The sequence below is a fragment of the Calidris pugnax genome, unplaced genomic scaffold (assembly GCF_001431845.1).
Source record: "Calidris pugnax isolate Ruff unplaced genomic scaffold, ASM143184v1 scaffold20, whole genome shotgun sequence".
Taxonomy (NCBI): Eukaryota; Metazoa; Chordata; class Aves; order Charadriiformes; family Scolopacidae; genus Calidris; species Calidris pugnax.
Window position 1 is genome coordinate 15,798,122 of NW_015094510.1, and position 13,401 is coordinate 15,811,522.

Sequence of the window (13,401 nt, forward strand, 5' to 3'; positions counted from 1 at the left end):
GTATTGTACTCTGCTTTGCAGAAACACACAGTGCTTATAGCTGGAGCCAAAATCAATTGCAGCTGCTTGAATAAGCACATAAAGTAATAAGTAATGCCAAGTTTTCTGAAAAAGCCACTCCTGAGTGTGTCAGGGCACCTAGGAATAGTGGATTTTTCTGATCTTAATCTTTTTTCTTCAAAAATACTATTTCCCTCCTTATATTGCAGAGGTTTTTTGAATATATGCTAGCGTTTTGTGCTTAAGAACTGGCAGGAATTTCTGAAACTTTTTGGTAAATTCTTTTCCATAATAGAGCTTTGGCTAGTGTTAAAAAAGTCAAGTATTGGGATATTATGGAACATCAAGGATAAAGGACAATATTGAATAATTGCTTTTTAAGCAATTGGTAGTTACTGTCATGTGCTTGCATTATGTGAAGCTGGAGTTTTGTGTCAAAATACTATATGCTGATGTAATCTAAGGCTGTCATAATGTATATAGACAGTAGAGAGAAGTTTTTTTACAGGAAATCTTCATTTTAGCAATTCTTTATCTTTTAATACTTTGCTTTTGTCCCTCATTAATCATATTGTGAGGAAGAAAATAACTGGACCTAGACTTGTCTTTAAGAATGATTCTCTTAGCTGGAAGTTGAATCTGAAAAGCAGTACCAAATGTTTTAGAAATGAGTTGAAAAGGACTTAAATTACATTCTCTGATTGTCTCTTGTCAGTGCTTGCAGCTGTGATTTTATTATTTTTTTTAGCAGCTGAGATTAGTTGAAAATACCCATACACCTATATATGAATTTACTGAAAAGCTCCAGAACTTAGGAAGTATGTAACATCATACAGAGTGTAGGTCCAGACGAAAAACCTTGGTGTTACTCAGTCCCACCCCTACTTGCCTCTCTTCTTTTGGTCTCATTACTCACCCCTCACATACAAGCTGTATTTCTGGGGACCCCACAGTCCCCCACCCCCATTCTGTGGGGTTGCAGAAACAAGGTAGCAGCTTCAGAGGGATTCAGGTGTATGAGGGACAGGGTTGGGCATTAGTTCCAGCATTTTTACCCACCAGAGAGTTAAATGTTGTACCTCTTGTTCTGTTCCTTCTGCCCATGAGCACCTTCTTGTAGGCCCTTAGGTACCTACCTCTTAACACTTGTTCTGTAAGTATTTCACTCCTCAGTGCTCCTCAGCAGGGCTTTACTAGTTTAGGCTTGGCTTCTTGCAGGTTCTTGGTTTAATGTGAGTGTACGTCACTGGTGGGAAACCAGTGTTTTAACCTGACCACTTGGTTTATTGCAGAGACTCGGTTTCACTGGGCACCATCTACTGGGCCCAGTAACTTTGGTGTAGGTTGTAAATTTTCTAGTCCCAACAGTAGGGTTACATAAGAAGGATACGGATTTCTGCCTCACTGCAAATACAGGATGGAAATAACTGTTAAATGCTTCTTTCTTTCCTCCATGTTCTACATCCACCAATAACAGAGCAGCGCCTGACTTCGAACTTTCATGATAGATGGGGTTTTTTTAAATATCTTTTGTCTTTCATCCTGTTAGCTGTTGCTGTTTCATTGAAACCTTTAACTTTTCTTGTAAATTCTGGTCAATTGTAGCTTATTTGCTAACATATTTCTTCCTTTCCCCATATGCATATATGTGCATATTTATGTATAGAGAATTTGTATAGTCTTTAGACATTACAGATTTTTATGCACCATAAGGATGTGCTTAACTCCCAGCTTCTGTGAGTACTTCTCACTTTGCATTTCTGATAATGTTCTGTTCCACTGATTTGCTTTTAAGCTTTGACAAATTGGCCACAGCAAAGCTTTAGCTCTTCATAATGTTCCTTAGTCACATACTCTGTTTACACAAAGTAAAACAACCAGAACAACCTACATAGTCACTGGGTTTTAGCTTGGTACATAATACTGCTCCATTGTATTACTGTGTTAACAGTTGTCATCTATTATTTTAGAAGTGTTATGGAAGATTTATGTGAGTTGACCAACAGCCAATTACAAGAGTAACTGGGGATAACAATTTTTCATCCAGTCAGTGACTTAAAGAACATTTCACCCTGTTCTCTGTTGACGCTTGTTGGTATATACTGATTTCCACTAATACTCTGGTTTTAATGTTACTAGCCAAAGTCCTGTGAGTTGTCTGTTACTCTGTAGTCAGTAACATTGTCTTTGGTCTCCCTCCTACTCTTCTGCTCTCTCTGTACTGAACAGTTGAAACCTCTAATCTTGTAATGTTCCAACGAAATGTGATGCCACCTTTAATTCACACCAACTACATTACTTCTCTGCTTAAAAGAAGATAGAGGGGTTGAAATGTATGAAGAGAAATGTAATCTGACAAGTATATAAGCCAGTTTGGCATTAGTGAAGTATTAGGTGGGACATTATGTTTAGTTCTAGGCAAAGCACTAAGGTAATGAAATAGCATGAGATAAGTAGAATGGTGAGAATAATCAGAGATTTAGGTAGGTGAGGGGATACGCAAATGCCAACATTCTTCAAGTACATAAGAAACAACTGGAGAATAGAAGGGAGGATCTAATGTTCAACTCCATGGTAGCTAAGGACTAATAGGCTTAGCCGGTAGTAAGAGGTACTGCATGGCCATTAGGAAAAAAAAAATCAACTCTTAAAGTAGCTAAACGTAGGAATAGATCATCTTACAGTGGACCTAGTAGTCTTGGAGCATAGCAGGTACTCCAGGAACCCACACTTCTTTCCTTCAGTATCTCCTGCCAACTTCGGCAACCCAGAAGGGAGGGATTAAAATTGAGATGGAGCTTTTACCACCTCAGATGGTTTCCACAACTCCAAAGACTTTCAAAAATGCTAGAATTGCACAGAGGTGGTTGTAGTTAGTGTAGTTTTTGACCGCATCAAGATCATAGTGGAATTTCTCCTACCAAACTTTGAATTGTGTTTCCAAGAACTTCAGTGGGAGATCTTACTAGCATTTGCTCCCTTTCAGGATGTGATGTATAACCCTGTTAGCGTATAAGGGATAAGTGACCTTATTTCCAAGACGTTGAAGTCATCTTGTTTGATTTTTCTTCCTTTCGGTTTGTCTGTTACCAGTAACTCGTCTGCTCTCTGCTTCGTTCTTGAAGTTGGCCCATTGAGGTTTTGAGTTCAGTTATAGCAATGTAAGAGCACCTGTTGTGAAGATAGCATTTTGAGTCTGGTAATAGATTTCCAAAAGTAATTATTCACAAAATAGATATATATATATTAAAGTCAGATTGTAAAACTAGTCATTTCATATAATGAAATGTATTTTCAATTATCTTATGAAATAATTGGAAATAGCAGACAGTGGAACATTTAAACCACAATAGCAGACGTGCAGTATTAATAAGCACCCACAGATTTCTAGACTTCCTTCTATAACGAATCCTAAAAATTTGTAATTGCATGCACACACCCATGCACTCACCTACAGCAATATGAGCATCCCCAGCCCCTTGCAGCGTGTGTGGGTTTCAGGCAGCACCACTCTTCTGGGAGTGTGGGTGCCCATAACCCCACATCTCCTTTGGGAGACGTGGGGGCTTTAGCTTTGCATGTTAACTCCATTATTCCCTAAAATATGTTGTTCCCTACAATCTACTCCTCCACAGGCCATTGAGAAAGCTCTCCACCAGGTGACATGCACCCACCTGAGCTGCGGGTCCCTGCCTGCTGCACCCCAAACTGCTGTCACACCAGCTGGGGTGCAGCTACTCACAGCATCCATCAGTCCTGGGTGGAGGTGGCAGTGGTGACAGGGAAATTTCTTGCACTCTCAGGCCAGGTTTTGGTCATTGCTCTGTTCCATTCCAGGGTCTTTTATCCCTTTTGTACTTCTGAAGCTGATCCCTTCTTTGTTTCAGAAGTCTTTTTGTGATTCCCCAGTTACCACGTAATCCACCCAAGGGTCGCACCGTGAGTCTGTTGAGGCAATCACTTCTCAGACAGTTGGAGGTGTTTCCATATTTCTGTCACAGCAGCTGTTGTTATCCAGGCCTTTCTGCAAAGGGTGGGCTGTGCAGGCAGGCACCACCACAGGAATTCTTCAGGATATTGCCCACATATATATATATGTGTGTGTGTGTGTGTGTATAGGTGTACTGAAAGGGATATCAGACATTGGAATGGGCTGCCCAGGGAGGTGGTTGAGGCACCATCCCTGGAGGTGTTCAAAAGACAGGTTGATGTAGTGCTGGGAGGTATGGGTTAGTGATGATGCTCCTTGTTTGTTGTGTGGGTGTCTATTTTTGTCAGTTAGGTTGACGGTTGGACAAGAGGATCTTTGAGGTCCCTTCCAACCTAGAAGATTCTGTGATTCTGTGATGTGCATGGACCTTGTGAGCATGCCTTCATCCCAAGGGCCTGGGCTCAAAGTACGTTACATGTTGTAATACTCTGTTCCCTAACAGAGTACTAGATTACACCCTCAGGTAGTTGTATTCCTATTAATATCCCGATCAAACCCCATTTGCTGGGGTAGTTAACCACATAGGTTTTAATCAAATGGGAGAGCCTACTTGCCACAGTCATAATTAGATGCCCGAAGCACTTTCTTCTGCTACAGTAATGCCAGTCATTTTGGAGAAATTCCTGAGCTTCTATGTATTTCATATGAAAAACAAGTCAACATTAGGGAGGTGGTGGAGTCACCATCCCTGGCTGTGTTTAAGGGCCGTTTAGATACAGTGCTAAGGGACATGGTGTAGGGGAGGACTTTGTAGAGTAGGATAGATGGTTGGACTCGATGATCCCAAGGGTCTCTTCCAACCTAGACGATTCTATGATTCTATGAAGGTATTAAGAAAATCACAGTACTGATCATGTAGAAAAAAGTCTGAAACATTGCGGTTTAATAAAAGGACTGATTCTCAGTATGTGCTTGCCATCTCTTGTGCTTCCTAAGTGATGCAGTCATTTTTATGCAGCCCACTAGGTGGCATTTGTTGCTTAGAAATTTGCACTTAGCCCTACAACCTCAGATGGCAGTTTTCTTATGACATTTCTCAGATTTCCAGCTTGATTTCATCTACAAAAACTAATTAGTAGCTATTAGATCAGTATAAATACTCTGATATGATAGCGCCATATGATTTTCTTCTCTTTCATTTGGTCCTACGTGACAAGGCAGCATTTAGGTACAATAGAATTTAAATGGCAGAGATCTCAAAATTGTATTTCTACAGGTGTCAGACATTCAGGCAAGAACAGCACTGCTGATGTGGTCCCCTCCAGCCAGTGACACCAGAGAGGACGCTGACAAGAATGACATACCAGATGTGTATACTTATGAAGTAATGATTTCAAGTACCGGAAAAGATGGAAAGTACAAAACTGTATACGTGTAGGTGTTCATTAGTTTTATTTAATTGCTGTTGCATTGAATTATGTGGCTTAGAACCTCATTTAAAAACTGCCTGTTGTCCAGAATAATTAGCAGTTTTGTGCAACTTCTGTTTTGAAACAAACTACTTTTTTCAGTAGAATTGGGTTTGATTTAGTACTAATGTTTCTACCATCAATTAGAAATTAAAGACTTTGTTCTTAGATATTGGAAGCATGTTTTAATATCACTTAGCTGTATTTCAACCAGCCACACTAGAAACGATGAGCTCTCAATTGGTGAGAAATACAAATTGTGTTTGTAGATATTTACTTCAGCACATGCTTGTGCTCCCAGTAAGGTTATCACTTGCTTCCCTGGAAATGCTCTTAGTAAGAGCATTAATTCAAGAGGAATTGAATGTGAGAAGCCCCTAAAATTCAAAGATTAATGCATTTTCATTTTACTATATTTAGCAATAGAAACAATCTGTTAGCAGATGTATTTCTTAGAAGGAGTGTTAGGTGGATGAATTAGATGATTTGTGTCTTTTTAAATGTATGGGATTCTGAAACAGTCTCTTAAACCAAATCATATCTCTTTCCAGTGGAGAAGAAAATAAAGTTACTGTAAATGATCTCAGGCCAGCAACTGATTACCATGCAAAGTGAGTATCTTCTTCTCTGTTCATTAAATTCAGTGGAAATGTTTTAAAAGTTTCATTGGATTTGTTTGTTTGCATAAGTCTTCAGAGATTCTTTACCACATCTCACCCTCCTTTGAATCTAAAATTGGCATTTTTGGCTTAGCTGATCACTCACTCTGCTTTGGAAAACAGAAAATTGTTGCACCCTTGTCCAATCCATGCTCTTTACTTCTCATGTCATGCCAGAACAGTGACATTTTTCTGTACTTTGAGCCAGGCAGAGATGCTGCTTGCTTTCTCTGTTTCCTAGAGGGAGGTACCTTGCAGAGGAACATGATCACTGCTGGCCACCTGAAGGTCAGGTTATGCTGCTTTCACTTTGCTCCAGCAGACCAGTCAATCTGACCCTGTATGCATTACTAATTATGTAATTAGTAATGCTCAGCTCAATGTAATTTCTAGCAGAAATTACTAATCTAATTTCTAGCAGAAGTTGCTGCTTCATTGTGCCCTACTGAAGAAATAGCATAGGATTGGAAAGAAGGAGTTAGTTGTTCTCTTTCCCTCCTTTTTGACATATTGAAGGGTTGTCTTATTTCTTGGTTTTTAAAAAAAAAAGCAACAGGATGAATACAGCAGTTTATAAATACATAACATTGTGAAGGCCACCTTAAAAGTACTGCCTTTTCATGAAATAATTCCAAATGGACAGCACAACTTTAGAAATGACTGAACGTGCAGCATGTGAGGGATTTGCCTCTTGACTGTGGAGAACCCCAGGTCTCCTGCTTACTGACCAGGGAACCAATTTAGAGGCAGTTGGTAGGGAGCTGAGGGAACAGAAGTGTGTCAGAGTAAGGATCCAACTCAGAAACATTGTGCCTCTTTCCACATGAGTTTTAGAACATGAGCAGTAGGGAGGAAGAAGAAGAGCATTTCTGTTGTGTGAGTCTTCTGATTAAGATTTGCTCAAATGGGAGAGCTACGTTCCTGGTCCTCAATGTGAGGGGGTCTGTATCTCCTGGTGCTGTTTTCCAGGGTATTGCCCTGGTTACTAAACTGGGAGCAAAGGAGGGTTGGTCTGTTCTTCATCACACGCTTCATTTAATTTGGGCCACTATATGGCCTGCAGCACGGGTTCAGGATGACCAGTAAATTGGCTCAAAGCTCTTCATATGCAAGTGGTTTCCCTGTGATGTTGTTCCTGTTTTTCAGTAGTTTTTATTTACTTTACCCAACAATGTTCAAGTTGAAAATGCATGGAGCGTAAGGGTCAGAGCCTAGGAATTTTTTTCCCTGTATAAGTCCTTTTTTATCAGGCTATATTCAGTTTTTTTCTTGCTTAATTCTGGTCATTTTAGAGAATGCATGCAAATATATGACTTAGCCATCTAAGCCCTTCCTCAACTAGGAGTTAAGCAGAATTCTGCCAGTGTGAACACTGCCCAAAATCATTGAAGACCAGAAAGGCTGAACTATGAAGATAAGTGACAAATTACATATTTGCAACTGTATGCAAGCACAAACAACTTTGCGTGCAGCATTAGTCACTGTTCAAATGTCTCTCCCTGTTCATGAAATGGAGAAAGCCACATTTCCTGTGACTTGCTGTTCACGCAACAGGAACATAAAAAGACTTTTACATCTTCATAAGCAGGCAACACAAGTCTTACACCAGCAGTCAGAGGAAATGTTTGGGGGAGAGGGGGGTTGGTTTTCCTTTCTAAGGAACAGGTTAATCAGGAGAAAGTAATGTGCACATTCACCCAAGGAGGAGACAAGGCATAGCTACACAGCCAAGGCGGGGGTGGGGGAGAGCGCAGGGGGAGGTCAGATAATAATCCTGTACTTAATATTGGAAAAAAGCTATCAGAAAAACAAATCATATCTTTTTGAGACAGAAGCAACAGCTTACTCTTCAGAAGAACATGGAGAGTTAATTCCTAGCCTTCCTAAAGGGATGGGCAGAGTGAACAGACTCAGCAAGGTCTTGAAGGAGTGCAGAAGGTTCTCTGAAAATTTATCAACAGCTTCATTGTGCCCATCTGACAAAAGCACTTGCAGAAGAAGAATTATTCATAATATCAATTAATATGTCTACAACAGATAACGAGCCTGCAAGATGTTACCATTATTTCCCAAGCAAAGTATAGCAAATAACAGACAGATTTCAAACATAGTTGTGAGACTAAAGCTGACTGATAATAATGATGTACATCCAAAGTCAAGGACTCTTTTTCTTTTGTATTACTTTATTGACCAAGATGCTTCCATCAGTTATTTATTTAGAACAGTGCTATTTTAATAATGTGGTGGCAAGGCAGTAACTTCAGTCTGAATACTCATTTGTCTTTGGAAACTGCATACATAGATTTTGAAGTAAAACATTACTGGCTTTTTTCTCCTTTAGAGTCCAAGTAGAATGCAACTGTATAAAGGGGAGCCCGTCAGAAGCAGAGAGTTTTACCACAACAAGTTGTGAACCTGATACTCCAAATCTGCCCAGGATAACTAATCGGACCAAAAATTCTCTTACTCTGCAGTGGAAGGTAAGAATTGTTTTAAACCCTTTAAAATAAATATTTTAAACTCTTCAGAATTGTTTTGGATTTCTCAATAAAACACCAGTTTATTGAAACAGAAATTTTTTGTCAAACATACTCATTTCAGTCACCATTCTGTAACTGGAAATACACGTACTGAGTTAAATGTGGACTTCAATAAAAAGAGGATGATTCCCAGAAAAGCAAGGAGGAGCCTTTGTAGATGAAGTTACTGAGTTTGAGTGAGAACCAGTGGCTTGAGTGCTGTACTGTGGAACCAATTCTTACCTACATTATTGAACATAGGCTTGTTAGTGCAAAGCAAATGAGTGGTCTGGAAAGACTGAAATTTGAGCAGAGCTGCAATCTGGCTGCTCAGAAAAATACTGTAGCATTTTACAGTGCTGCCAGAATACTTTTTCAAGGTCTAAATTAAAAACCAAAACCATAAACATGATACAAGAGACTGAACAGAGACTGAACTAAGACTGTATTGGCAAGTGAAATAGTCATATAAGGGGAGCATCATTTGCTCTCTCCACTGGCCTTGTCATGATTTAACCTATACAAGCATTTTTTCCCTAAGTGGTCTTCTACCCATTTAGAGCTCTAATTTTCTTCTTTTCTTATTGCAGGCATCTTGTGATAATGGTTCTAAAATCCACAGTTACCTTTTAGAATGGGACGAAGTAAGCAAGTTACTCTACTTTATTTTGAATTTTGTAGTTTTTTAAAAAGTAGTTGTGTGTGACTGTGTACATCAAGTGGTGTGAAAATTAAGACTTCTGTCTAGAGGCATGTCACAAATACGTAATTCCTGAAGCTATTATGAAAATATGGTTGATGCCCAAATTTTTTCTTGGGGAAAATAAGATAATAGGATCTTAATTACACGATTTTGCCACTCTTAGTAGTGGCTTTATCACTTATAGTCCAATACTTCTTTCAAGAACTGACAATTATGGAGCATTTTCCTGGAACAATCTTTCTTTTGTAAAAAGGGATAGATGGATCTACTATCCACCAGCAAGCATTTTCCAGTCCCTACCTGGACAGCTGTCCTGAGACAGCAGTGCTGCAGAAGCTTCATAACTTTTTCCTTCCAACGCTGTGGAGCTGGGAGATGAAAATGAAGGAAAAAAGCCTCTAATTCAATATATATGTATAAAGTTTCATATACTACTACCTCACTGTATGGGAGACTCTTCAGTTATGTTTCATTTCAAACAATGAGTTTACTTCACTTTTGTGTGTTACTTTAATTGATGGATGCATATATAACAGGGTGAAAAATGTGATTAACTTATTTCTTTTTTAGGGAAAAGGAAATGGAGAGTTTTGCCAGTGTTATTACGGTCAGCAGAAGCAGTACAGGATTACTAAACTATCACCAGCAATGGGGTACACCTTTAGGCTAGCAGCCAAAAATGACATGGGAATGAGGTAAATATTACTATTACATACATAAATATGGAAGGTATATATATGCGTATGTGTGCTTATTTAGGAAAAACATTTGATGGCATTTAAAGAAACAAGTCTTTTGTCCAACTGGAATGAAATAGAGTATTGAATATAGAATAGTTCAGTTGGAAAGGACCTACAGTTATCATCTAATCCAACTGCATAGTTAATTCATGGTGTGTGATTGGATTATTCAGTTTGCAGATAACCTGTGTGCTATGAACCACTTGACACTTGAGAGGAGGTTGGACAAGATGACCTTCAGAGATCCCTTCCAACCTCAGCTACTCTGTGATTCCCAGCATAATGTGTTTTGTCCAGTTAGGTTACATACTACAACCACTACATTACATGCAATTCCCAGCATAATGTGTTTTGTCCAGTCATGGTATGGTTACATACTACAACCACTACATTACATGCATATTTAAAATAGAAATGCTACAAATCCCAGCCCCTCTGAGAAGCTTAAAATGCTACAAATCCCAGCCCCTCTGAGAAGCAGATAGTGCAGCTACTTCTGCTGGAATTAGCCTTATTTCCTGAACAGCCTGCTCAGACATTTGTCTAAGATGCTTCTGGGATGGGGAGTACAAGCATGGCACAGACAGCCCAGCTGCACTCACATGAAGTCAGCGCAGGCTGTGCTGGTGTTTAGCTTCAGAGTTTGTAGGCCTACACTGACCAATGAAGTTCCTACCTTGGACACGTTTCCTACTGCGCTTACTTGCAATAGAATTTTTGGCTAAGCACTGCATTGTAGAGATTCACACATTCAGTGCAATTGTGGCTTTTGTGCCTGGTGTAATAAACACTTGCACTAAAATTCTGGGGACCATGCTGAAAATAAGCGACTCAGCCAAAGGGCCAGAGTTGAGTAGTTTAAATGCTGCAGTGCTTGTGCTGCTGCTGTGTTGACCAGGTGGTAGCTCCTACCATGCTCTCTGCTGCTCTTGGTTCCAGGGAGGTTTGACATGGTGCTAGATGTAAGGTAGCTCCTGAAGCTGGTGTGGCAATTTTCCAGGGCTTATCAACCCTCCTTAAATTCAGAGTTTTAATGATGTCAGTATAAAGAGGTGTCAGTAATTCTGCTGGAGCAGGATGTCTGGCAGAACCCCCACTGCCACCTGCAGGTGTGTCTGTATTGTGCTCTTTGCCATGTCCCATTATTCAGATACGTCCCTTTATCTAAGGTGTCTGTTAATCTCTGGTTATCCAGCAAAATGGCATAATATGACATTACCACATCGCTGGATTCTCTTGAAGTTCTAGAGCTTATTATGAATGTTTAGGATAAGTGGTTCTTACTTTCAGTTGCTGCTTTTCAGAAGTTATAGAGCACCAAACTTTGTTTTGAATTTTTGAATCTGACTTCAGTAGAGACCTTGGAAAAAAAAGCCAAACCAAAGTTACTGTTTTCTGAAGTTGTGCTTGCACTACTGGGTGCAGTAGTTCTTGGAAATGCTTCTTGGTCTTCAGGCAAAGCAAATAAACCTGGCCAGTAGTCACATTACCAGGGCTCATCGTCTCTAGAGCAAACTGCTGGTGTCCACACTACCTAGCAGCAGTTGGACTTTGAGGTCCTGTGTGGCATAAAGACAGGGCTTCTCTAGCCATCAGCCTAAAGTTGCTATTTTGTATTTGTTTTTTTAATTCGGTGATTGAAATATTATTATGAGCATTGTCCTGCAGCTCACTAGAGTGGCGTTTTTATAGCATGAAATAGAGGGGGGGTGTTGTGTGTCCTTAGCTGGTGCAAGAAGGTGCTTGAGGGAACAATGCCTGTTTGGACAGTGTTGAAGGACAGTGGAAAGAATAGGGAGCCAGACCTGGGGTTATAATTCATGCTGGGCAGAATAAATCTTCTGCAGACTGTTAAGTATGTGAAAACTACAGCTGGCTCAGAAGATCTGAGAAGTGTATTGGGAGGCTTTGGACAGTACTCAGGGAATGGTTTACATGTAGTTCCTCTTCCTGTGTCCCTCCTTAGGCACCTGCTTTGGGCCACCTCCGGAAGACATTATAATGGGCTAGAACGACTTTCTGTGTACTCCAACACAGTCTTTATTATGTTACTGCCTTCTGGATGATGTTCCTGGAATGAATTATTCTCTGAGTTGCTCCTGGACTTTGTCTTGATGAGATTTAGTTAGAACTGTTCAAGAAAAATAAAGACAGGGAGTGAGCTGGTAGTTAAGCAGGGTCCAGTGCTCGGGGCTCCCTTCCTGCTCCCCTTTTATGTCTGAGTGTAAATGTACCCTCTAGGAATACTGCAGGTACTACAGATTGCTGCAGCGTAAGCTGGTAGAAAACACTGATCAGTTAAGTACCCTTCTTAAACTAATCACGCCAAATAGATTTTTAAATCAATATTTCATAGCCTTGCAAAGATGCAGTGCATTGTCTTCATGGTATTATTTAATTAAGAAGTCTCTTGAAATAATATTTATTAGGGTAGACTGCCTGATTATTCTTTATGAAGAATGTTGAGAATCATAGGTATCTGGAGACAGAATTTTGTCTAAATGATTTTACCAACAAGAACAGATATTTTATCTTTGAGTTACTCATATTTTTAAATTTAATTCTAACCACACATGAAAAAGTGGCTAAAGAAAACTGGAAAACTAAAATCTATTTAGAAGATAGACACTATTATTGTACTTCTAAGTGAATTGTTAAAGAGTCATTCAGATCTGGGTGTCATTGGAACTCTTAGTTGGTTTCATTGTCTTTTGGAGTGGTTCAATCAAGTACAGAGATTAAATCTGTTTAAGGTGTGGGGTTTTTTACCTTATATCTGCTTGTAAGGTGAATCCTTCAATAGTTTGTTGTGAATAGAGACAGGCTTAGTATTTGAGTATTTGTCTAGCCTCTCTTAATGCTTTCTCTAGCCTGCCTATACAATGTTGAAATTTTCTTAATAGATACATCGTATGTATCACACCATCTTCATTTCAGAGATCTCCTTTCTTGTGACTTTTTGCAAGATAAAGTCCCCCCAATTTAAGAAGTTTTCTTATTTTGCACTTTTTCTCTTCTTGCTTCACAATCTGTTTCACAGTCTGCATGTCCACACAAACTGTGTGTCTGCTTTGGGTGCTTATCAATACCCCGATAATGTGTTGCCTGTAAGATATTATTATTGTTAATATTATTACTATTATTATTGTTGCCAAAAAGACTTTAGAGCAGACCAAAATTTACAACTTGGCCATTGTTATAATGTAGGTTGAATAAGAGAGAAAGTGAAGTTGAGGTATCTTTATATTGAGATTTTTCGGGAAAGTGAGGTTCCAACACACAAGACACTTAACTGATACAGTTGTTTAAGCCTGACCAGGCGGAGCCTGTCAATGATGCCTTCTTACTCCAGCTTGAGGAGGCATCACGATCACAGGCTC

General features: G+C 39.5%; 1 protein-coding gene across 1 annotated transcript in view; it reads left to right on the top strand.

The window, feature by feature from the left end:
• FNDC3A (fibronectin type III domain containing 3A) overlaps nt 1-13,401 on the top strand; it is a 125,726-nt gene that overhangs the window by 81,187 nt on the left and 31,138 nt on the right. Inside the window, exons 8-12 of the mRNA XM_014965979.1 lie at nt 5,208-5,365; nt 5,952-6,011; nt 8,401-8,539; nt 9,169-9,222; nt 9,852-9,976. Of these exons, the coding sequence (XP_014821465.1) occupies nt 5,208-5,365; nt 5,952-6,011; nt 8,401-8,539; nt 9,169-9,222; nt 9,852-9,976 (536 nt within the window). The remainder of the gene's footprint in view (nt 1-5,207; nt 5,366-5,951; nt 6,012-8,400; nt 8,540-9,168; nt 9,223-9,851; nt 9,977-13,401) is intronic.